This window comes from Sinocyclocheilus rhinocerous, unplaced genomic scaffold (assembly GCF_001515625.1).
Source record: "Sinocyclocheilus rhinocerous isolate Xijiao unplaced genomic scaffold, SAMN03320098_v1.1 scaffold834, whole genome shotgun sequence".
NCBI lineage: Eukaryota > Metazoa > Chordata > Actinopteri > Cypriniformes > Cyprinidae > Sinocyclocheilus > Sinocyclocheilus rhinocerous.
The window spans coordinates 1,294,580-1,319,633 of NW_015645089.1; the positions used below are offsets into that span (position 1 = coordinate 1,294,580).

General features: G+C 37.2%; 1 protein-coding gene and 1 long non-coding RNA gene across 5 annotated transcripts; one reads left to right on the top strand and one right to left on the bottom strand.

The window, feature by feature from the left end:
- The first annotated feature begins 348 nt into the window (after positions 1-348).
- Positions 349-23,685, top strand: LOC107705789 (neuroserpin-like). Of its 2 annotated transcripts, none has more exons than XM_016509244.1 (9): positions 349-411; positions 14,405-14,674; positions 15,669-15,899; positions 16,901-17,095; positions 19,920-20,124; positions 20,246-20,355; positions 21,246-21,332; positions 22,193-22,282; positions 23,026-23,685. In XM_016509244.1, exons 2-9 carry the CDS (start codon positions 14,422-14,424, stop codon positions 23,097-23,099), a joined length of 1,245 nt encoding a protein of 414 aa, XP_016364730.1. In that variant the 5' UTR covers positions 349-411; positions 14,405-14,421; the 3' UTR covers positions 23,100-23,685. The 2 variants fall into 2 exon arrangements, with proteins under 2 accessions (XP_016364730.1, XP_016364731.1); XM_016509245.1 differs by lacking the exon at positions 349-411 and adding an exon at positions 4,549-4,696.
- On the bottom strand, positions 20,041-24,859 carry LOC107705790 (uncharacterized). Of its 3 annotated transcripts, none has more exons than XR_001636102.1 (3): positions 24,773-24,859; positions 24,157-24,304; positions 20,041-20,116 (listed from the first exon to the last, which is right to left on the bottom strand). It is a non-coding gene; the product is annotated as an uncharacterized LOC107705790 (long non-coding RNA). The 3 variants fall into 3 exon arrangements; XR_001636100.1 differs by having other exon boundaries at positions 24,157-24,333; XR_001636101.1 differs by lacking the exon at positions 20,041-20,116 and adding an exon at positions 23,569-23,618 and having other exon boundaries at positions 24,157-24,333.
- Positions 24,860-25,054: the final 195 nt, after the last annotated feature.

Sequence of the window (25,054 nt, forward strand, 5' to 3'; positions counted from 1 at the left end):
GACGCGACGTCTGACATTTTGTAGTCCTCAAACGGTGCAAGACTGCGCGCAGAGGCTAGACAAAGAACTACAACTCCCAGACACCTCACGACGTGCCGTGAAAAGACTGGCGTCTGTTTCGCCATATCGCAGTATTCATATAAATTCTTGGTTAAGATTTATTTCTGTATTTTAAACGTTACATTTAATGCAACAATATTAGTTTAATACAAAATTAGCTCGCGTAACATAACAAATAAAAGACAAAATAACTGAAAAGAATGTCAAAAATAACGTCGATTTAAAGTCTGACCAATCAGAAGAAAAAAAGGGGCTGGACTGCTTCTCATAATAAAGGTGTGTGAGGGCGCAGAGACGAGCAGGATTTAACATCAGCATCCCAGAGCATCAGCATCTCTCTGACATCTCACGGTAAGAGAAATCCACGCATCGTCTATTCATGCTATCCAAATGACATCTATCCGTAATGTATTCTGCAAGTTTTATCATTCATGTTATATCTGGTACGATGGGTTTATTCTCTACAAGAGAGGGTGTGCAGATGTGAATGTCCTTTAAAAACAAGTGATGGTTCTATACATTTTACATTTAACCTCCGTGTTATGTTTTTCTGCTCAAATTTTACATTCATAACAACATTTCTTTAATTGTATTATTTGCAGTTTTACATGAAATTCACACAAATATATTCTGCACAGAGCAATCTCATTTGGTAGAAATAACCAAAAACATCCACATAAAACCATCACAATGCTTGCTGAAGAAAATTCAGGATAATTCTGCTTTTTAATATTTATTCATCCATTTGTCTTGATAAGTCTTGTTGGTTATTCTTGGCTTTTTTCTTCATTTTCTATTTTTAAACCCTGGATTCAATAATTCAAATGTTTGTATTGAATGTGGATACCGCAGACAGCATTGCATGCCCACATCTGGGCGTATCTGGGGATGCGTAAATCATCTCCTGCAAGAAAATCCTATTTCATGTTTCTGTAAATGAGACACACGGGGAGAGCAGAATGGAGGACGCACCTCCTTTCCAAACCCCCCCTCGCTGCTGCTGGTGTAAAATAGCCGGCTTGTTCTGTGGGACGCATTCACGTGGAGATTAGGTGTGCTGGAGAGCATGTGTAATGTGGACTATATGAGAGAGAGAGAGAGAGAGACAGAGGAGGCCACTAAAGGAGAGGGGAGGGAAAATGAGGTGTTAAAGTGCAATCGGTTTGAGTAGGGAGGCAATGAAAGCGAGGGATCGATAGGAAGTTGGAATGGAAAGGTGCAAAGGAGTTGGAATGGAATTGCAGCACGTTTCAGGTCTAGAACACACGCACACACACACACACACGTGAACTCCTTGGTGGTCACCTCCAATCAGTGCATATTGATTCCCAGATTGATTGCTGGTTTGCAGGCGTGCATGAGCCATTCATTTGAAAGCATGAATGACAGTGACCGTTCAAGTGCTTTCTCAAATGTATCGACACAGTTAGCAACACAAGACATGAAATATTGCACAATGTTTTCTAAAAAATGATGTGAATAACACAAGCATCGGTTATTATTGCTTATACTAATAGTTAAAAAAAAGCCGTAAGCCAACAGATTGTAACTCTACCTGCAACCTTCGTGCAAAAATGATCTCAAATCACACTGCTTATTGATGAAAGCTTTTGGTTTCTTCAACTTTTTTTAGCTATTTATTTTTTATTTTATTAGTTATGTAAGATTTTATTTTGTTTTGTTTTGTTTTGCATGGTCGATGATAAAATATGTTTAAAATAGTTTTTGTTTCCAAACAAATTTATTTGATCGATGCTTTGGCTGATGTATGTGATTTTTGAAGAAAATAAATCATATTTTAAAAAATTTGCTGTTACTTTCACAAGCAATTTTTCTAAAACTTGATTTTTAAAACTTGATTTTATTTTATTTTGCATGGTGGATGATAAGATTGTTTTAAAATAGGAATAGCAGGTTTTTGTGTCCAAACATTTGTATTTTATTTTATTTTATTTTTTAATTTAATTTAATTTTAAAAAAAAATTTTTTTGCATGGTGGATGATACGGTTGTTTTAAAATAGGAATAGCAGGTTTTTGTGTCCAAACATTTGTATTTTATTTTATTTTTTAATTTAATTTAATTTAATTAATTTTTTTATTTAATTTTATTTAATTTTATTTAATTTAATTATTTTATTTTATTTTATTTTATTTTATTTTATTTTATTTTATTTTATTTTATTTTATTTTATTTTGTTTTGTTTTGTTTTGTTTTGCATGGTGGATGATAAAATTGTTTTAAATAGGTATAGCAGGTTTTTGTGTCCAAACAATTTTTGTAAGACTATTTTATTTTATTTTCAAATTAATTCTTAAATTAATTTAAGTTCATTTGATTGATGCTTTGGCTGATGTTTTCTATTTTTGAGAACACTGGTGGATTAGTATGTGATTTTTGAAGTAGATTTTACTTTTTTTATTATATTTTAAAGTTTACAATACAATATAGTCAAATATAGCTTAAATGAGATGGCTCATTGTCAGATTTCAGCATTAGCAAGGCCGACATAAACCCAGGGATTTTTTTCCAGGTCTGACTTAGTTGTGTCTTTCTGCTAACACTCATCTCTTGGCCTCAGGACTGCACAGATGGCATAAAGAGTATTAAAAACATCTGCGTTCTCTCAAAGGCTGTGTCACTAAGTGTGCAGAATATATTGAACTTCACTGTTGCTCTCTGAACATGTTCCTTGAGCATCTGTGATGGCCTTTCTAAACATATGCAAAGCTCCTGGTATTGATCGCTGTTCAATTAACTTTGCTAAACGCTAAACGTGCCCTATAGCAGAAAGCAGACTGGGTCAGAACAACAGACCAACATGGACCAATTAAATCTCTGCTTCTGAGAAGATCATCAGATTCCATCCATAGTAATCAGTCGATTTGTGCAATACTAAGGAGATTCGCAGTTTGATGGGAAGCTAAAGCAGGACAGACAAAATTCACACCCCACTGTGTGGATGAATTGCAGAAGAGAAGATCACACTCATTTAATACTTATGTTTTGTGTGTGTGTGTGTGTGTGTGTACAAGTGTATAAAATTAAGGCTGTTTTCCTTGAATTCAATATATTTATTCAAATTAATTGCTATGATGTCCTTGCATAAATCGTTGAAAAGTTATCAGGTTTTTAAGGTTGGCATGCAATTGTATCATACACTCTCAGAAAAAGGTACAAAAGCTGTCACTGGGTCAGTACCTTTTCAAAAGGTACATGCCCCAGTGACAGCTTTTGTACCTTTATTTCTGAGTGTAGTCTTATGCTATATTAAGTGCAGTCAAAATTATTTAACATTTTTAAAATAAGGTTATAATGAATAGTGAAGCCATATTTTAATACTATTTCCTAAGTAGTTTTATGTTTGTTATTTAAAAAATATTTGAAATATAAGTATTTTATATATTTTAATATAATTTTTAATAAATATCTGTTATGAACCTAGATTATTTTAATACTTTAAGTAGTTTCATGTTTCTGTTATGGTTCTGTTATTTTCTTTAAATATATATATATATATATATATATATTTTTTATAAATATTTAAAATATCTGATTTGTTATTTCATTAGATTTAATAATAAGCTGTAGTGAATCCAGACATTTTTTTCAATTAATTAATATAGAAGCATTGCTGATTGTAGGCTGCTTCTGCTGCTGATAAACCTCACTACATTTGCGCGAGTTGAGGAGATTTGAAGCGTCAGAGCATTGGCAGCTCATGAGCGATTGGGTTTGTCAGTGTTTGGCCCTCTCGGGGTCTGCATTTCTGAGTCACGTCTTCTCTCGTCAGCACATGGAGGAAGTGACTCTGCCTTTGAACTCGGGAAGGATAAAAGAAGGCTTTTAACTCTGGGTTGCTGGCAGAGAGAGGTAAAGCCAAACTCAGGTAATTTGCTGTCTTAAAGAAGCAATTCACTTGAAAATGACAATTCTGTATTCATCTCTTTCCAAACCTCTCTTCTGTGGAACCAAAAATATGCATGTTAAAGAACAGGTGTTATTTAGTCAAGATGTGGAATATAGCTATTATAACAACTTTTATGCTGCTTTTTTATCACTATGTGGTCATTATAAATTGCAGAATGCTATGCGAGTTTGATTTTTGCTGGAAAGCATTTGAGGGTGAGTAAATCATGACAGAAATAATATTTTTGGGTGAACTGTTTCTTTAAAGAAGTGCAAGCATAGGTCAGATGGAAATGACTTTCAAATGACTTGGACAGATGGGAAGAGAGATGTGTGGCTAGCATAAGAAAACGAAGATGCCTTGTTTATAACAGAGCGACGTGCATCAGTCTGGTGGTCTATGTGGTGGCAGGGATTTCTGGCCTGGCTTTGTTTATTTTCCAGCAGTGGGCAGTGCTGTTGGACAGCTGTGCCAGTGCAGACTGAAGGAGATCATATCACGCACACTGCGGTTAAAGCCTCTTACACTGAACCTCTGCCACGACACTGTCAGGACGAGCCGATGCTAACCCTCTAATGATAGACGCATGCTGCCATGTGTTGACCTGCAGGGTGGTACAGGACTGCTGGCGGGATGAGAGCTTGCCTAAACCCATGCAATCTGTGTATGTGTTCGGTTATGTGAACTTTTTTCGACTGGACTGAGACGGGAACCATAAAAAATTAAGGTCAGATTTCTCTTAAAGGCAGGGTATGTGATTTTTCAAAAACGCTTTAGAAAACTGATTCGGGCCGAATCGCGAAACAAACTTGTAGCCAATCAGCAATAAGGGGCGTGTCTCCTCGTGATGTGGAGGAGAGCGCGTTCAGTGCATGGGACGGACATTAGCCGAGCCGAGCGACAGAAAGATAGAGATGGCGGATAAAAAACAAAAGAGGAAAACGTCTGCGGAACGATAAGGCAAGAAGTAGGACCCGTGTAAATATCGGATCAGCTTTCCAGCGCTGGAGAGAACTCAAGGAGCGGAAGGCCTGCGATCGGACGCCGAGGTTGCTATGTTTCTTCTCAGTAGGTGAGTAACACCGTGTCTACAACAACTAAAGTCTGCCTACACTGGACGCGAGAAAGAGGTCAAACGACCGTTGAAAACCATTTGAAATCGGTGTCAGCACGTCATAAATAGAACCCGGCAGCAGTTTTCTGTCGGGATTTGTTGCGCCGCGCCGCTCACGTCCATAGACACGGTGTAACATTGGTTTTGCTTTGTTTCACAGAACTAATCGTTGCCTGGGTTGCGTACGTATATGTGGGGCGGAGCTATCAAAATAGGGGCAAGACCCTTTTGGGGTAGAGGCGTGTTTGTTTTGGTGATTTCAAATATAAACATTGACTACCAGAAATCCCTTACTCTGCCTTTAAAAGAAACTACTTGACTCAAACTTTTCTCTGATACACAGAACTAATCGTTGCCAGTTCTTGCAAAAGGTGTGTACACAGACTTTTTAAAAATATTTTTACTGGTGGCAAGGCAGCAAACTACTAAACAGAAATGTAGCAACATATTTTATTTACGTTATAAAATGCTACTGATGCATCTCGTAATGTGCCTCTTCGACTGCATGTTGGCATATAAACAACCAGTCAGCAAATATACTGATTTGAGTCTCGCAGTTAAGTGTTTGATTCACTTAGAAGAATTGATTATTTCTGTAATCGGAGAACAAACACCAAGTCTTTATCAAGTTTTACAGTCTTTTCAAAGGTGGCAACCCAACAAACTACTAAACTAAGAGTCGGGAAACTTTTTGGACTGAAGAGTTTTTTTTGTCCCCCATTTTTGGTAATGCATTTTTCCAAAAGAGCCACAGTAAAAATTATGTATTATTATGAAAAACATGTTTTTTTTTCTCTCAGTATATATCAATATATTATCTATTTATTGGTCTGTTTTAATATAGAACTTTGTCTATTTCAGTTATAATGCAGGTTGTTATTGTTTTGGTGAATGTCTGTTTGTCATATCTGAAAACCAGTCATAAGTAGCACAGGTATATTTGTAGCAATAGCCAACAATACATTGTATGGGTCAAAATTATCGATTTTTCTTTTATGCCAAAAATCATTAAGTAAAGATCATGTTCCATGAAGATATTTAGTAAATTTCCTACCGTAAATAGATCAAAACTAAATTTTTGATTAGTAGTATAGTATGCATTGCTAAGGACTTCATTTGGACAGCTTTAAAGGCGATTTTCTCAATATTTTGATTTTTTTTGCACCCTCAGATTCGATATTCTCAAGTTCTATCGGCCAAATATTGGACATTTAATTAGCCTAAATATTGTCCTATCCTAACAAACCATACATCAATGGAAAGCTTATTCATTCAGCTTTCAGATGATGTATAAATCTCAATTTCAAAAAAATTTACCGTTATGACTGGTTTTGTGGTCCAGGTCACATATTATAAAAAGTGTGCCCACCTAAAACGAAATGCTCCCACCCACTCATTTATGTTGTGGAAGGGGCCGGCTTCACGTGTTTGCCTGGGGGTCCTGAGCGCCGTTACACCCAGTCCAAGCGTGCGCTGGCGCCTCACCCCAGGGTGTGCACGAGCAAACCGGGTGCCAATCCGTGCCGGTAACCGGATGCTGCTCCGCGGCACAACTGAAGCAGCAGACACGTCAAGTCCTTCGCGGGAATTGCGTTTAGCGTATGCAACCCGCGAAGTCCTAAACACAGACTCACCGAATGAAGCTTCACGAGGAAACTTCGCTCGACCGTCGGTATTGAACTTACCTTTCCGTCCTGCAGATAAGACACTGAGCTCGAGAAAGAATTCAACGGATATATGAGACTGAAGGCGCGAGTCTTTAGAACGCCTGTCATTGTGACGTCACTGAGACTAGCTGTTTGTTTTTGACGTTTAGGCGCGCTTTTAAAAGGGTCATATGATGCTGCTAAAAAGAACATTATTTGGTGTATTTGGTGTAATGAAATGTGTTTATGCGGTTTAAGGTTAAAAAAACACATTATTTTCCACATACTGTACATTATTGTTTCTCCTCTATGCCCGCCTTTCTGAAATGCGTCGATTTTAACAAAGCTCATTGGTCTGAAAAAGCGAGGTGTGCTCTGATTGGCCAGCTATCCAATGACTCTTAACTTTGATAAAGAATATCTCTTTGGATTTGAAACTTTAGTCTTTGCAACTTTACAGATCTTCTTTATGCACCAAGAGCTTGTAACACTCCAAAGAGAAAGGAAAAATTTAAATCGCATCATATGACCCCTTTAAAGAAGTAGCATATAAAGTTATTGATTTGATTTACCCAGTGAGACAAGTAGCTAGTTGCAAAATGTTTTAGAGTCATGGAGACTGCATGCATCTTTTGTAACTTAGAGGAAGAATCTATAAACACTTATTTTATTAAATGTTTTGGATTGTTATTGAATATCTAATACGTAAATTTATATAAAAAAATAAATAAATAAAAATTAAAGATTCAATTCCCTGGTAAAGATTTTTTTGTTGTATAAAAATAAGAGTTTGGAGCAAAATTTGATGATTAATTATTATGGGAAATAACATATACAAAACAAAAATGGTCTAATAATAAACCATTGCATAATTTAAAATTTAACTTAAGTATTAGGCCTAAATTGAAGCATTAAAAGATCTAAGAAATAAAAAAGCAAAAAGGATATCGAATTTTTGAATCCTTTTCTTATGGAAAATTCTCGTAAGTTATCCCCTGTAGTAGCTTTTTTCTTTCCTTCTTTTTTTCTGTTTGTTCCTTTGATGCTATTATGAATGTAATTGATAATAGCTGAAAACACTGTGATCCTCTATAGGCCTATATGTTGTATTAATGTTCTTGTTTTGCAATAAAAAAAGGTTTAGGCACGCTATTTATTTATTTATTTTCGTTCAGTATATGTATTTTGTGTTCGTTTTTGTCTGTCTGTTTTTTTCTTGCTCCCCTGGCATTGTATATGTTCTCGTAATGTTTTATTGTTCAAAGCATAATAAAAAAAAAACATTTAGGCGCACGGAAGATGCACAGAAAGCATCTTTCAGTAGGGGATTCAGCTCTCTTTCGCAGATTATTGCACTTTTAATATAAGCTAATAAGAACATCCCACTCTTTACTTTCACATGCATCCATGTTTCTTTATTAATAATTTCAAACAGTTCCGTCCACTGAAAGCTGGGATAGGACATAAATTCACAGTTATAAAAATAAGTGAATCTTTCTGTAATTGGATTATCACTCACATTTTATGGTCTGCTTTATGCAAAACAGTTTTTCATAAGTTGCTATGCAAAAAGTAAAATAAATATAAAATATTTTTTTAAAAATTAAAATATAATAAAAATTTATAAAATGCTTAATGTTATCTTAATTAATGCCCATCTCAGAAGTATAAATATTCCTATTGCACATGAAGGCAGTAAAACTTGTCTGAAGTCTTCATATGTCTGTTTAGCTCAGTTTTCTGCATCTATTCTCTATCTTCATCTGAGGATGAAGATCAGAGTGATAACAGTGTTTTGTCTTGTACAACAGTGCTCAGCAGGTTCCTGTGGGCAGAGCCGATCCTCCCTATACGCAAAATATGCAAGCTGCGTAGGGCCCCGAAACACCAGGGGGCCCCCTTGCTCTCAAAGATGATTTAATTTTAGTTTCGTTTTTGAATTTGGCCAGCGGTTATGAAAACATGAATGATCATTTCTTTTAATGCGGTGCACTGTCGCCCTTTACGTAAAAAAGCGAGTTGAAAGCGTACCGAGCCGCGGAAGAGACACTGTTTCTCAAGTGCTTTCCGCGAGTGCGATTCGAGACGGAGTGAAGGACGGACAAATGCGTTTCATTCATTCGTTCATAACCACTCACCCGCCCCCCCCCAGAAGTCTAGAATCTGCACTGCCTGTGGGTGTTGATCGCTTTAATAGAGTTTAATTAAAGCTGACCCATGTCTTGCTCTTCTCTGGTCTCCAGTGGAGTTCCCACACCACTGCGCCGTCACTGCATGGCTCTTTAACACCTCAACTAGTGTTGTCTTCTCCTCCGCAGCCTTCCATTTAAATATTTGGTCTCATTCCGATTCCTCAATGTATGCTCGACATTTCACCTGCAGTCAAATCCTGCTCCACGCCATCCTCTTTTTCCGTGTCCCCTTCTAAACAGCACTGCACCACTGGGTCTGTCCTCTGGAGGCTTTTGGAGCCAGGAGGGGAGAGAGATGGCAGTTTACCCAGCATGCTCTGCTCTATCTGGGCCATCCTGTCAGGAAAAAGGAGGCTGATGGATGTAGATGGAGTGTTCTGGTGCCACCAACTGTGTTTCTCGCTCTGATGATGACAGATCCGTCTGTAGGAATGAACGATCATCTTTAGGAAATAAGAGCTCCATTCCGATCTTGAAGGAAAACTATGTTTGTTTGCTTAGATGTGCCTCCCTTGTTAAAAATGAAAAATATAACTCGGAACGCAGCCTTCAGAGCTGGAGATGAGGTGGGCCTGAGGACAGCTAGGGCCAACCTATCATCGGCATCAGAGAGGCTAAGAGACAGTACTCCAGGAGGATAGCCCATCGTTTCAGCGACAGCAGAGACACTCGGAGCCTGTGGCAGGGGATACAGACCATTACGGACTACAAGGCCCCACCACGGACATGTGACAGTCCCATCTTCCTGCTGAATGAGCTGAACACCTTCTTCGCTCACTCTCCCCCTCCCTGGACCCCTTCCAGTTTGCATATCGGTCCAACCGCTCGACCGATGAGGCCATCGCCACTGCCCTCCACTCAACCCTCACACATCTGGACAAAAAACTTCCTGTTTTTTGTTGGACTTCCTGACTGGCAGACCCCAGGCAGTACGGGTCGGCAGTAACACAGGGGCCCCCCAAGGATGTGTGCTGAGCCCCCTCCTCTTCACTCTGCTGGAGGATAGCCGTTTCAGCGACAGCAGAGACACTCGGAGCCTGTGGCAGGGAATACAGACCATTACGGACTACAAGCCCCCACCACGGACATGTGACAGTCCCATCTTCCTGCTGAATGAGCTGAACACCTTCTTCGCTCGCTCTCCCCCTCCCTGGACCCCTTCCAGTTTGCATATCGGTCCAACCGCTCGACCGATGAGGCCATCGCCACTGCCCTCCACTCAACCCTCACACATCTGGACAAAAAACTTCCTGTTTTTTGTTGGACTTCCTGACTGGCAGACCCCAGGCAGTACGGGTCGGCAGTAACACAGGGGCCCCCCAAGGATGTGTGCTGAGCCCCCTCCTCTTCACTCTGCTGACCCACGACTGCACACCGTCACACAACTCCAACCTCTTCATTAAGTTTGCGTACGACACGACTGTGGGTTGGTCTCATTAGCAACAGAGATGAGACAAACTACAGGAGTGAAGTGAGCCGTCTGGCCGGGTGGTGCGGAGACAACAATCTCTCTCTCTGAATGTGGAGAAGACAAAGGAGATTATTGTTGACTTCAGGAGAGTGCACACCCAGCATACTCCTCTGACCATCAAAGGTTCGACTGTGGAGAGAGTGAGCAGCACCAAGTTCCTGGGTGTGCACATCAGAGGACCTCTCCTGGACTGACAACACCGCAGCACTGGCCAAGAAAGCACAGCAGCGTCTCTCCTTCCTCCGCAAACTGAGAAGAGCTAGAGCCCCGGCCCCCATCATGTGCACCTTCTACAGAGGCACCATCAAGAGCATCCTAACTAGCTGCATCACTGTATGGTATGGCGCCTGCAACGGCGTCCTGCCGCAAGACCTTCCAACGCATAGTGAGAGCAGCTGAGAAGATCGTTGGTGTCTCTCTCCCCTCCCTCCAGGAATTAAACATACATAAATACATACATACATAAGTAAGAATTATATGTAAATATGTATAACCACAAGGCTCAAAGCAGTTTAGTAGGTTAAAGTCCAATTACACCATGGAAAAGACTTTCACTTACTTTGTGTCAAATTCAATAAGGTTTGTGTCAATGAGGGCATCATTTTCTGGAGCTAAAACAAGAAGGTTGCAGAGAGAATATTGATTGGCACTCTGTAGGTAATTAGGTAATGGGTATAATATATATATATATATATATACCCAGGAACTCTGTGATGTTCCTGGGTGTGCACATCACAGAGGATCTCTCCTGGACTGACAACACCGCAGCACTGGCCAAGAAAGCACAGCAGCGTCTCTACTTCCTCCGCAAACTGAGAAGAGCTAGAGCCCCGGCCCCCATCATGTGCACCTTCTACAGAGGCACCATCAAGAGCATCCTGACTAGCTGCATCACTGTATGGTATGGCGCCTGCAACGGCGTCCTGCCGCAAGACCCTCCAACGCATAGTGAGAGCAGCTGAGAAGATCGTTGGTGTCTCTCTCCCCTCCCTCCAGGACATTTACGGAACCCGTCTCACTCGCAAAGCCCTCTGCATTGCGGGTGATCCCACCCACCCGACACAGCTTCTTCAGTTTGCTGCCATCAGGGAGGAGACTGCGGAGTCTCCAGGCCAGGACCAGCAGACTGAAGGACAGCTTCATCCATCAGGCTGTCAGATAGCTCAACTCTGTCCCGACTCTGCCCCCCTCCCCTCTTTTGCCCCATGCACTACTGAACTCTGACCCTCCGACCCCTCATCTATCTGCTATGTGCCACTTTATATATTTTTTACAATGTCCTTATTTGTATAGTTTGTATTTTATATATATTTAAATTGTATTTATCTGTATTTTTACATTCTACTGTTAGTGTTTAGTGTTAACTGTATGCACCAAGGGTCTGAGAGTTACGCAATTTCAATTGTCTTTTTCAATTGTATGTATGTGCTGTACATGTGACAGAATTGACAACAAAGCAGACTTTGACTTTGAGATATTAGTGCTTTGAGGTAATAAAAACACTGGCAGTTTCTTGAGTTTAACTCATTCCTCACTTTTTATGTTATAAATTTACCTCATTAATGGTATCTCAAATTGTGCCGCATATAATTTTTTATAATTTTCACCTGGCAGACCAGAAAGGACAGCTCAGGATTTCTTTGTAGCTAATTTCTTTCTGGTTGGGCGCATTAGTGTGGTTGGTGGTCTCGTTGACTTCTCCCAGGTGGCCGTCAGACCTTTGTCCAGAATCCTGCAAGGGTGAGCGAAAGGTCAGGCAGGTCTGGTGCTGTTTTCACGTGTACCTTCTCTTGTCCCCAGCGTTCACAAGCGGCCATCTGTTTTTCAGCCCAGACCTCGGTCACCAGGGTCAGGTCCAGTTACACAAGCCTGCGCGCATGAGTCTGAAACCAAGAGAATCCGAGCTCACAGTATGAGAACAGATGAATCTTCTGTGGATTGTTGGCCAGGCTGTTTGAATCGGTTGCTTGTTTTGCTTGTATTCCATGTGCTGAAAAAATGCATGTGAAATATAGTTTTGAAATCAATGACTGGAGTGCTTCAAATGTTTTTAAGATTAAAATAACATCCCAGATCGCCCTAGCACATTTCAACTCACTGTATGTCCCTTTGGATAAAAGAAAATGTAAATGCATTGCAATGCACTAACACCACTGCACTATTTTATTGCTTCAGGATAATCTGTCAGGTTATAAAAAATTCTGTTGTTAGCTTAATTTATATATCTGGATTTTATGTTTACCTATGTCTGTTTAAATGTGTAGGTTCAATGTATCAATCATGCATGTCTGTCATCATCTGTTCAATGACAAACTGAATGAATAATTAAGTTTAAAGTATGTGGCAGCAAGCTTTGCATGGGTAAATAGTAATAATTTTCTTCATGTAAAATATACTTTGAAATTCTTGGGTCCAGTGTCACTGCTGTCACTAAGGTATTTTTTTTATTCATAAAGAGAAAGAAATTCATACAGGTTTAGAACAACTTGAGGGTGAGTAAATGATGACCGATTTTTCATTTTTGGGTGAACTGTCCCTTTAACTGCTGGCTATTATAGGCTAAATACCACAAAGCATACAGTGCACACATCAAATTCTACAACATACATACTGTACAGTAGCTTTACGCAGTGCATGCTTGTTCCCTACACTGCATACACACACACACACTTGAACCCAACCTGTCCACACACACACACTCTCTCTGTCTGTCTCTCTCTCTCTACATCACACAATGGCACAAGGCCACATTCTTCCCTGCATTCTTAGTTTGTGTGGAAAACACTGTTGCCAGGCAACGACTAAAGCAGGATGAAGGTAGAGCTATATCTGTGCATATGTGGGTTTGTTCGCTTGCATGAGCAGGTATATGCTGGTGTATTGAACGCCATCACAGTCAGAGGGAGAAACAGAGGCATTAACCCCGTGTTAAAGCAAGACTGTTTACACTATTGCATCTGATTCTGAACCCATTTTTTACTTCCATTATGCAGAGTGAAACAGGTTATTCACAAATTCCATGCATTTTTAATGGAAAACTGCACCAGTAACTGTAAGAATTTCATTCCCTCTTGTACTCACATGGTTGAATAATAACATGATTTGATGTAATATAGGAGATTCATTACTAATGGATTCAGTAAAAGTCACTTTTTCCAATGTACACTGAGAATTTGTGCATAATGATGAATGAATAATTGAAATTTCAGATGTCTGTATGTAAATTACCTCTCCTTTGTTTGACTAGCATTTCTGCATGTGAAATGAGTGACATCTGAATAGGCTGTTTTTAACTGCTTAAAGGGACAGTTCACCCAAAAATGACAATTCTGTCATCATTTACTTACCTTCAAGATGTTCCAAACCTGTATGAGGTTCTTTCTTCTGTTGAACACAAAAGACGACATTTTGAAGAATGTTGGTAACCAAACCGTTGACGGTAGCCATTGACTTCCACAGTAATTTTTTTTTCCATAATAGGGAAGTCAATGGCAACAGTCAACAGTTGGGTTCTTTAAGCCTTTAACACCTCTAATCATTAAGGCTGAAAAAACACAACACGACTTTTAAAATCTGAACAGACTGCAGTAAAAATTTAAACAATATGTGTTCTAAAATTGGCTCAAAATATCAAACCTGTTTAATATCCTCTGACTGAATTTAATCGATGTCTGAAGCTTTAAAAAAAAAAAAAAAGGAGTTTGTGGCCATCATGCACTATGAAATTTATTGTGAAATCTATCAATTCCGACTTCTGAAAATCTGCAAACTGGCTCTCACTTCAGGCAACTATCGCCAGCTCTTCCAAACTGCAAAAATGGGTGAAAAAGTCATGTGGGATATTCCAGCCTTTAGTTTCTGTATGTTCTGGCTGAACACGGAAGTTTTGCATTGTGAGCATTAGCATATGTTAGAAGAATATAGAATATATTTCCATGATACAGATTCCTCTTATTCGCGTTGGGTTGTATTTACCATGTCCTTCACTCTGACTCGCTCTTTCTCTCGTCAGCTCGTCCCTCGTTTACCATGTTGCTGCTCGGACTCTTGCCGCTGATGCTGCTACGGGGGTGCGGTTGCCAGGCGGCAGACATTCCTGAGGATGTGACGGCAGAGTTCTCGGTCAGACTGTACCACCAGCTCCAGATCACGGGGGGAGAGGAGAACATCATCTTCTCGCCCCTGAGCGTGGCTCTGGCTCTGGGCATGGTGGAGCTGGGCGCCCGCGGCGCTTCTTTAGAGGAGATCAGACAGGCCGTGGGCTACAGTCATTTCAGAGAAGGTACGGTTATCTGTAAAACAGCATGAGGGGTTAACTGTTCTCTTTCATCTTTAACTTTTGAGTCTTTTTTCCAATTGGCCGAAACAGTGACCACACACTTTTTCCCATATATTTTCTCCATAGGCATTTAAAAAAACAACCAGCTCCGAAAGAAATCATAACAGTACAACATTTGATTTAAAGTATGTTGTAGGTATCATTCTAGAGAAATGAACAAAGAAAACTAAATTAATACATGAACATTTTGCATAAAACAAAAATGAAGCCTATTTTAAAACATTTAAGTTTTTTTTATATTCATGTAAAAATATTTTATTACAATTAAGCTCATTTTCATTCTCATTCCCAATATTCTTTATAGTGATTCTATATCAATTAAAGGCAGTACAATAAATGGTTTAAAGTAATACATTTTATTTACATTGTACTAGTATTTATTTGTTTATTTGCATTACATTAATGAGAAATTTGGCTGAAATTAAAATTATGCTGAAAGTTTACAAGCATTTTAAAACCTTGTTTTGAGGTTATACAGGCATGATCCAAACAGTCCCAATTGTAGTAATTGTAAAAACAGACTATATTTGGTATACAAATAGTTTAAAGTAATAATGAAAGAAAAGTAAATAAATAAATATTTATTTGCATTACAAAAATTAGACATTTAACATTTTGAAAATGATAAAATTTGGCTTGAAACATTAGTCTGAAAATAATTTTTAAATCTTGAGTGTATATGTATATATATATAGAGGCCAGGCTATATGTGTATACAAACTGTTTAAAGTAATATTTATTTAATTTAATTTTTTGCATTACATTATTAGCCAATTTACTTTTTTCTTTTGACTTTACAGTGAATTATGACCCAGACACATTCTTGACAGGTCTTGACAGTGAGATTCTGAGTTTTGAATGGGATTATTAGATCCATGACTGTAATATTGCAGCACATTATACAGAAGTGTTGTCTTCTTGTCTGCACCTGCTTCAGATGAGGAGTTCTCTCTGTTGAGCAACCTGACCCAGGCCCTGTCCACGGATGAAGAGCAGTACGTGGTACGGCTGGCCAACTCCCTCTTTCTGCAGACGGGGGTTCACTTCAACGAGGACTTCCTGCAGCTCATGAAGAAGTACTTCAAAGCAGAGGTGGAGACGGTAGACTTCAGCCAATCAGCAGCTGTGGCTGAACGCATCAACTCTTGGGTGCTGAACCACACGGAGAGTAAGTCATCGATCATCACTGAGGAAAGAATATATTCAGACTAGATGTGTGCTGTTATGTATTTGAAACAGTATCCTTGTTATTTACTAAGACCTGATGAAATGGCTTGACAAAAAAAGTTTGTACTCTTGTATTGACGTCTCTCCTGTTGACATAGAAAGTTGGGATGTAGTGAAAAGTTTGTTCTTTTATAAGTACAAGTAGAGATGGCCTCAAAGCTAATAGGGAGTAGAAGTAAAAAAAATCTTATAGTTATATACTTTGAATATATAAGTTTGGGGTCTGTAAGATTTTTTATTGTTTTTGAAAAAGTCTCTTGTGCTCACCAAGGCTGCATTTATTTGTTTAAAAGATACAGTAAAATCAGAAATATTTGTAAGAAATATATATTTCACATTTAAAATACTGTTTTCTGTTTGAACATGTTTTAAACGTCTTCAGTGTCACATGATCCTTCAGAAATCATTCTAATATGCCGATTTATTCTTTGATAAACATTTATTATTATTATCAATGTTGAAAACAGTTGTGCTGCTTCATATTTTTGTGGAAACTTCATTTTTCTTTGATGAATAGAAAGTTCAAAAGAGCAGCATGTATTTTAAATAGAAATATGTTATGTTATAAATGTATTTACTGTCACTTTTCAGCAATTTAATGCATCCCTGAAGGGTGCTGGATATATATATATATATATATATATATATATATCCATATATATATATCCAGGTGTTAAGAGGAATTACTCTGACTTTAGTGAAGGAGGACAGTAAAGTAGATAATGGCATGATAATGACATTCCCTAGCCATTTGATCCATTTTCTCACAGTCAGCTTTCGCCTTTCCAGGAGGACTTTCAGATAGCAGCACAAATCCCAGAGCTTTAGAATTAGAGATGATTTTATGCCACTGAAGAGATCATGCTGTCTTTCCTGTTCTGAGAAAGAGAGGATTGTGACGTGCAGCATTTATTTCAATCTGGGTTTTTGTTGTTGTTGCAGGCAAAATCCAGAACCTGGTGTCTGCGGACGACTTCAGCAGCTCCACCATGATCATGTTAGCGAATGCAGTGTACTTCAGAGGCAGCTGGAAGAACCAGTTCAGACCAGAAAACACCAGAACCTTCTCCTTCACCAAGGATGATGGCAGTGAAGTTCAGACCCTGATGATGTACCAGCAGGGTGATTTCTACTACGGTACGAACAGGCTTGAATAGGTTAAGACGTAGATTCAGTAGTTTCTTGATTATTTGTTTTGTTATTCGCTGTACAAGTTTCCTACAGAATGATTGCAGAGGTTTAAGCTGACAAGGAAAGCCAGTCAAGGCAAAATTTGAAGGTTGACTTAAAATTCTGAAAGTTTAAAATAAATGTCAAAGGTTATTATATAGGCCTGATCAATGCTCCCTCTAGCCATACAAATAATTATTTTAATATTTTATTCTCTTCAACTATACACACACAACCGTTTAAAAGTTTTGGGTCAGTAATTATTATTATTATTTTTTTTTTTGAAAGAAATTTGGCAAGGATGCATTAAATTGATCAAAGGTAAGAGTAAAGACAATTATAATGTTTTAAAATAAGTCAAATAAATGCTGTTCTTTTAAACTTTTTATTATCAAAGAATTCTGAAAAAATCTCGGTTTCTACAAAAATATAAGGCAGCACAAATATTTTTACCAATGATAGAAAGAAATGCAGTAAATCAGCATATTAGAATGATTTCTGAAGGATCATGTGACACTGAAGAATGGAGTGATGTTGCTGAAAATTCAGCTTTTCATCCCAAGAATAAATTACATTTTAAAATATATTCTAATAGAAAACTGTTATTTTAAATTGTAATAATATTTCACAATATCACTGTTTTTACTGTGTTTTTGATCAAATAAATGATTTAGACTTGGTGAGCATAAGAGACTTCTTTCACAAACGGTTTCTGCATGGCTCACTGCTGATTGGTTGGGCTGAGTCTTACAAATCCTGCAGAATAACTGCAGTGCGCTTGTCTCATCCATCTCTCTGACAAAACAGAGAAAGAGAAAGACAGATGAAGGTAAATGTGGAGCAGGGAGACAATGAAGGAGTAAACCGAGCAACAGCACAAATTGAGTGGGAAAACGCATGAGTAGCGTCTGTGAAAGTGAGAAGCAAGAGATACAGTACAGAGTCTTCTTACTCAGAGAAACAGAGCTTTCTTCAACACTTGCATCAGTAGCTCTTAAAAACAGGAAAACCAGCATTACATACATGGAGGAGATTGACAATGGCGGAGTACAGAATCTTAACTTTAAAACTTATGGCTAAATGTCATAATTAGCTGATAAGATCTTTCAAAACCAACATAGTATGTCGATCCAGGGTTATTATAGTTAACTAAAACTAAACAAACTAATAAATAAAAATAAAAACAAACTAATAAAACAAATAAATGTTCAAAATAAAAAATAAAACCTCAATTAAATATGAAAAATTGTTTCCAGAGCAACATTTCTTTAACTTGATGTGCTAAAGTAACTTAACATTTAAATACAACAGAAACTAATAAAAATGACAAAAACACAGAACAAAATTACCAAAAATTAACATGAAAGCAGATATAATATAAAAATAAAATCTAATTCAAAATATTATCAAAAAAATACAACAGTAGTAATATAACAAGTCACACTAATTCTGTTGTCCATCTCAGGGTTATTATGTTTAACTTAAAGTAAAACCAGAAAAAAAAAATTATTGTCGAAATAAGCTAAATGTTAACTGAAATAAAATAAAATATTATAAAAATGACAACTATTTTATTTCAACTAGTTGCTGCCACGGCAACATTTCTCAGTTTTTTTGGATTTTTTTTTTTTTTTTTTTGCTTCAACACTAAGACTAAATAGCCTAAAAATAATAAATAAAAAATTATAAAACACTATATAGACATATTTAAATAAAGTAAAAATGACAAAAACACAAACAATTTAAAATACTTTAAAATTAAAGTGAAAACAGAAAATATACAAATAATCTAATTCAAAATATAAACAAAAACTCTAAGAATATACAGTATTAAAGTGCCCCTATTATGCCTTTTCGAATATTACCTTTCATGCAGTGTGTCCTGTAGCTGTATGTGAACATAAACTATCTGCAAACTTGTGAAGCCGACAGTGCACGATAAATAAAGTTATTGTCTATCAAAAAAAAAGAGTCTGCTCGCAATCGCCTAAACGAGTCATCAGGAATTCGAATCTTATTCTGTTACGGCTCTACGTCACGAAGTAACACATTTGCATAATGTCCGCCCACGTTCTACGTCGCCAACTTGCCCACCCACAAACAGTAAAATTTCCTTGTCAAGAAGATGCTGTATCCTATGCTGTGAGAGTAAATTTGTTTTATCACATCTTATAATTACCACACTTGTTAACACTTGACACTTACCACTGAGAAACGTCCTGCTCCAGTCGTGCTTGCGAATCAGTCTCTTGTCGATCAGCCAGTTCAACCGTTTCATCATCAGACTCCGGCTCCAATTGGTACGGTTCAATCGATACCATCTTTTCTACGTATTGAAAAGTCTCCAGGGCTGTCATTCTGTCATGACAATCGGCGTTTCGTTTCCGACACGCGCTGTACGCGGTAGACCAATCCAGAGCCAATCTCGGACCAATCACAAAGGACTGCGCCATCTGACCAATCACAGCAGTGAGGGCTCTCGGAAAGGAGGGGTTTAGAGAGACTGATTTTTTTAACTGCTTCGCATGAGTCGTTTACGAATCATTTAGAAATGAGGTAAAATTAAATCTATTTTTTGAGAAAACGAACGTGTTTTTTGACCTTGCATGCATGTAAACCTGTTTTAGGAGACTCATAAAACAATATTAGCAACCTTAAAAATGGCATAATAGGGACACTTTAATGAAACTTAAATAACACTGATCCACCTTCATCTTACCGAAGCCCTTTCCATCTTCAGAAACACACAGTATAAAGTAATCGCTAACCTCATCATGTTCTTCATCCTCAGGAGAGTTCAGCGATGGCACCACAGAGGCGGGTGGAGTGTACCAGGTGCTGGAGATGCTCTATGAAGGTGAAGACATGAGCATGATGATCGTTCTGCCCCGTCAGGAGGTTCCTCTGGCCTCTCTGGAGCCCATCATCAAAGCGCAGCTGCTGGAGGAGTGGGCCAACAACGTCAAGAGGCAGAAGGTGGAGATCTACCTGCCCAGGTGAGACACACAGTGTTTTCATTTCATTTATCAATACGTTTGCTTTTAGATTTGATTCATGTAAAACCTGTATACTTGTTGTTTCTGGATCACACTGACCTGATCATTCGGATATATTTAGGTTCAAGGTGGAACAAAAGATTGATCTGAGAGACACTCTGCAGCAGCTGGGCATCAAGAACATCTTCACTAAAGATGCCGATCTGTCAGCCATGACAGCCGAGATGACAGGTAATCGATAAAACACACGCACTGACCTATGGGAGCGCTCTGTTATTCCACACACGCACACAGATGCTCGGGATGTGATTGACGGCTCAAGGACGGGATGTAACGCACTTGTTCTGCCCTGGCAACCAGCCAGCATTGTGGTGGTGATTTTTGCTTGCACAAGCACCACTCACATTTTCTCCAGCAAATGTATCTATTTACCTATTATTTATTTACATATACTATATAATAATAATAATAAAAGATGTTTCTGTGTTGCGTGTGGTGAAAATGACCAAAGAAAATTAAGAATCAAAGAAAAAAAAATACCTTGCTGTCAATTTTGAGGGTCTGTGTGGAAATGTGATACCATTTCTTGTTTTGTTTTTTTTGTTTGTTTGTTTTTCAACTTTTTTTTTTTAAATATCAATATTTTAAACCAAAAGGTCATATCAAACAAGTATTTAATGTGACTTTAACACCACCTAGACATTTTAAACACACCAAAAATAGTAATATTAATTAAAAATATAAATAAAAAAAAACACTTAAAAGACTTTTTAAAAATACTGTAATACCTTTCTGACAATTTTTCAGGTTCAATATTATTTTATTAATTTTTCTTGTTCAATTCATTATTTTATTTGACACATTTCAATATTCAATATTATTATTATTTTATTATTATTTGACTTTTTTATTATTATTATTATTATTATTATCTATTTTAGTATTAAATATGCCTATAAAACTATACTCTGTGAATAAGCTCAGCTGTATGTTCATTATACTCTGCTCTGCATCCCTGATTACACCAGCTCATAAATAAATGGAAATAACTTGTTAAGCATATTCAGTCTTTTATTCATATTCTTTCATCTTTTTCATTTACATTTTCTGTTTGTCTACAGACGGACAGGATCTGTTTATCGGGAAGGCTGTGCAGAAGGCTTACCTGGAGGTGACGGAGGAAGGGGCCGAGGGGGCGGCAGGATCAGGTGACGTTTATCTCTATTTTACTATAATTACAGTATACATTTCATATTCTCACTCTGTCCTCCTCCACACTTCAATCATCTTTTGCATTACTAATTAAAATTTTTAAATTCTGATAAATAAGCTTTTCAAGCCCTCTTTATCAGTTACTCAGTTTTACCTTTTGTGCTCCTTTACTTTCCTCCCTGTCCTTTTTTTCTGTCTGTTCTCCAAGCGCTTTTTCTCACTGCAGTAAACTGCTTTGTGAATCTTGTACATTCACACATACTAAAGCACCCCCTCCTGTTCAACATGTGTTTTTTAATTAAGGTTTATCAAAGGTTGACTTGAGTCATCACATAGTGTTGGTTAAATCCTTTTAATATTAGTTTTCAGCTCTGCATTGACATCAAAAACAAATAAAGAGGTGCGAGATTATGAAAAGAAATTAAAAATCTTTGTATTCACACTGGTTTCATGTTACGTTTGTATCATTTTCAGATCAAATTAATTACTAAATTAGTGTACCTTTTAATCAGCAAATGTATTCATCTATTTATATATTCTATATTATTTTTAGTATTATTATTAATAATAAGCGTAGTTCTGAAGATCATATAAATGAATACAGAATGCGTTTATAGCTGAAATTCTCTTGTTTTCTGTGTTGGGTGTGGTGAAATTGAAGTTGTTGCCAATTTAAAAAACAAACAAAAAAAATTTCAGTCATTTTAAGCCTACCAAAAAAATAGCACAATTAATTTTAATTCAAAAATTGAAAACTTTTTTATTATAAAAGAGCATAAAATGAAAAAGTACATTGACATAATTGTCTTTTTGCACTGCATATGTCACTGAGCCACTATTGTTTGCCCTTCTACAGGTATGATTGCATTGACGAGGACGCTGGTGCTGTACCCACAGGTCATGGCTGACCACCCCTTCTTCTTCGTCATCAGAAACAGAAAAACAGGTACATGCCATCTTCAAAAACCTATATATACTCTACTGTTCAAGTAAGATAAGGCTCACCAAAGCTGCATTTATTTCATCAAAAATATATTAAGAACAGTAATATTGTGATATAATTTTTTTTTTAAAGGGGTCATATGATGCGATTTCAAATTTTCCTTTCTCTTTGGAGTGTTACAAGCTCTTGGTGCATAAAGAAGATCTGTAAAGTTGCAAAGACTAAAGTCTCAAATCCAAAGAGATATTCTTTATAAAAGTTAAAGAGTCAACCTCGCCTACCTAAAACGGCTCGTTCTAACACGCCCCCACATACCTACGTCACATAATGTGTTTTTTGAACATTAAAGCATGTCAACATATTCTGTTACACCAAATAATGATCTTTAAAATAGCATCATATGACCCCTTTAAATGTAAAAAGTTTTTTTTTTTTTAAATGTAATTTATTTCTGTGATGCCAAGCTGATTTTTCAGCATCATTTCAGTTTCATTATAAATGTTGTTACTGTCACTTTTGATCAATTTAATGCTCCCTTGCTGAATAAAAGTAAATATAAATAAAAGTAAAGTAAAATAACAAAAATAAAGCAATTTATTTGAAAAAATTAAATCTTACCGACCTCAAGTTATTAAAAATGTGTTTTACACCAAACATATTTTAGTAATGTGTGTTATCTTGATATTTGTTCTGTGAATGTATCCAATTTTATGTTAAATAATTGTTTTTATTTTGTTTTCTCATAGGATCCATCCTCTTCATGGGCAGAGTTATGAATCCTGAAGTCATCGAGCCCTTCGACAACAACTTTGACATGTAAACGCCTAGCAATCGCAATGTGACACTCAAACGAATTAACGCTTATTTTCAACATCATCACGGAAAGCAAGCTCATTACGTCGCCATGGTTTTCTAAACACACGAGAAAATATTATATAAACGGGATATTTATATGATAAAAGTGATTGTGTTTTGATACTCGTAAGCTTTAACCACACCAGGAAGTACAGAGCTGTAAATATTTGAAGTCTCTGCAACCACTCCATTCACGTCTTATTCCACACCAGCATCATTCGTTCCTGTATTTCTTCTCTTGTATATTTGCTATTGTGTTCCGTAGAAAAAACGTTGATACTTATTGCAAGAATGTGAGCACTTCTCTATATGTAGACTCACTTAATGTCTTTTAATTTCTTTTCCCTGTTTTTGGTTTTGAACATGGCTGAAGTACTGCTGATATACTAATATGCCTTATTATATAAATATGAGTTTTGGATTTAATGAAAGGTTGCGAATGTACAGGTAGTGGAGCGCTGTTGCCATGGAGACTCAGGCGAACCTGGGGAGAGTGCATTTGGTATAAGTGATGAAAAAAATACCAGCTGTATTCTCTATTTCAGAATTAAAGATGAATGTCTTCAACTTGTCGCCTTGTGCTCAATTTGATGCAAAATATAGATACAGAAAAAGACTCTATGCTGTTTACACACTGTCAGCACACAGTTTTGATGTCCAAAATAACCTCTATCGAAAACTATAACTATTCATCTCAAAGACAGACAATAATTTATTAATTTACTGCTGATAAATGCACTTTATCATAACAGTTTATTTATTTTTTATTATTATTGTTAAAGGAAGTTGTAGGGAAAATACACATTAATTCAGGTTGGTAATATTCATAACATGTCTGGTGTGCTATTTTGCATGGTAAATGTCAGTCAGATTATATTTGTCCTTTGCCAAAACATGAGAAGACGCTCAAAGCAGTGTTCAAACAGAGCAAAGTGCCTATGATAAGACCAACTGTGTTTCATCTCTACTAAAACTAGTTGATGTTTTATCAAAATGAGAGATGCTTGCAGTGAAATACTTACATAATAACTAGAAGTGTGCTGCTGCAGAAGATAAGACTCAAACCATGATGAAGACCGTCTGTTCTTGTGAAGTCCAAGCACAGTCTGCTGATTGATGACCACTGCCATGACCCGCCTGAATGAAGCTGGACTTCTGTTTGGTTCATTTCTGAAACACAACATTGATCGATTCTTAACCTGTGGAGAGGAATACAGTAAGCTTAGGCAAATAAATGAATAAAAAAAGTTTGTTTGGCCTTTTGTGAATATGCTCCTTACGTAATTGCTGCTAATTTTGTTTTTCTAGCAAAATGTAACCAATAAAACAAAAATGCAATTACTTAATTATATAAAATTGCAAACGTTTTAATCTGACAAGCCCCAATAGGCGACTAAACCACTGCCTGAGAAAACAGTTGTTTGTGCAACTGAGTCAAAACTTTGAACTATACTTATATACTTGATATCATTTATGTAAGTTACTGTCTATTTATATCATATTCTAATGTTACCAGAATATCACTTGAGCAAGAGTGCCTAAAATCAGCAGCCTCGTGCCGAAAGTCACCATACCGATTGTTTCTGTGATAGTTTTTTTTAAACAACAGTTCAATAGACAAAAACAACACTTACTTACACTTTAAACACAATATTACCCCTTCTTTCGGGTATTTCGGGGAAAAACTTCCAATGCAGAATCAGCCGTTGCGTATCTCTGAGCAACTCACAGCAGAGAATGAATCAGTGTGTTTCAATGAATCGTTTGAATAAATGATTCAATGACTCACTCATAAACCACTCACTTGTATTGTTTCTCAATGAATCAGTGTTGTAAACGAATCGGTTTAATGAATTATTAAATGATTCACTCAAAAAGGTGGTCACTTGTCGCCATCGATGTAATTTGCAAAGAGTCGAT

Bases quoted from the DNA above. Each gene is read 5' to 3' on its own strand.
- LOC107705789 (XM_016509244.1), top strand. From the start codon at position 14,422: ATGTTGCTGCTCGGACTCTTGCCGCTGATGCTGCTACGGGGGTGCGGT. The intron at 20,356-21,245 runs GTAATCGATAAA...GTTTGTCTACAG, and splicing joins CATGACAGCCGAGATGACAG to ACGGACAGGATCTGTTTATC. The intron at 21,333-22,192 runs GTGACGTTTATC...GCCCTTCTACAG, and splicing joins CGAGGGGGCGGCAGGATCAG to GTATGATTGCATTGACGAGG.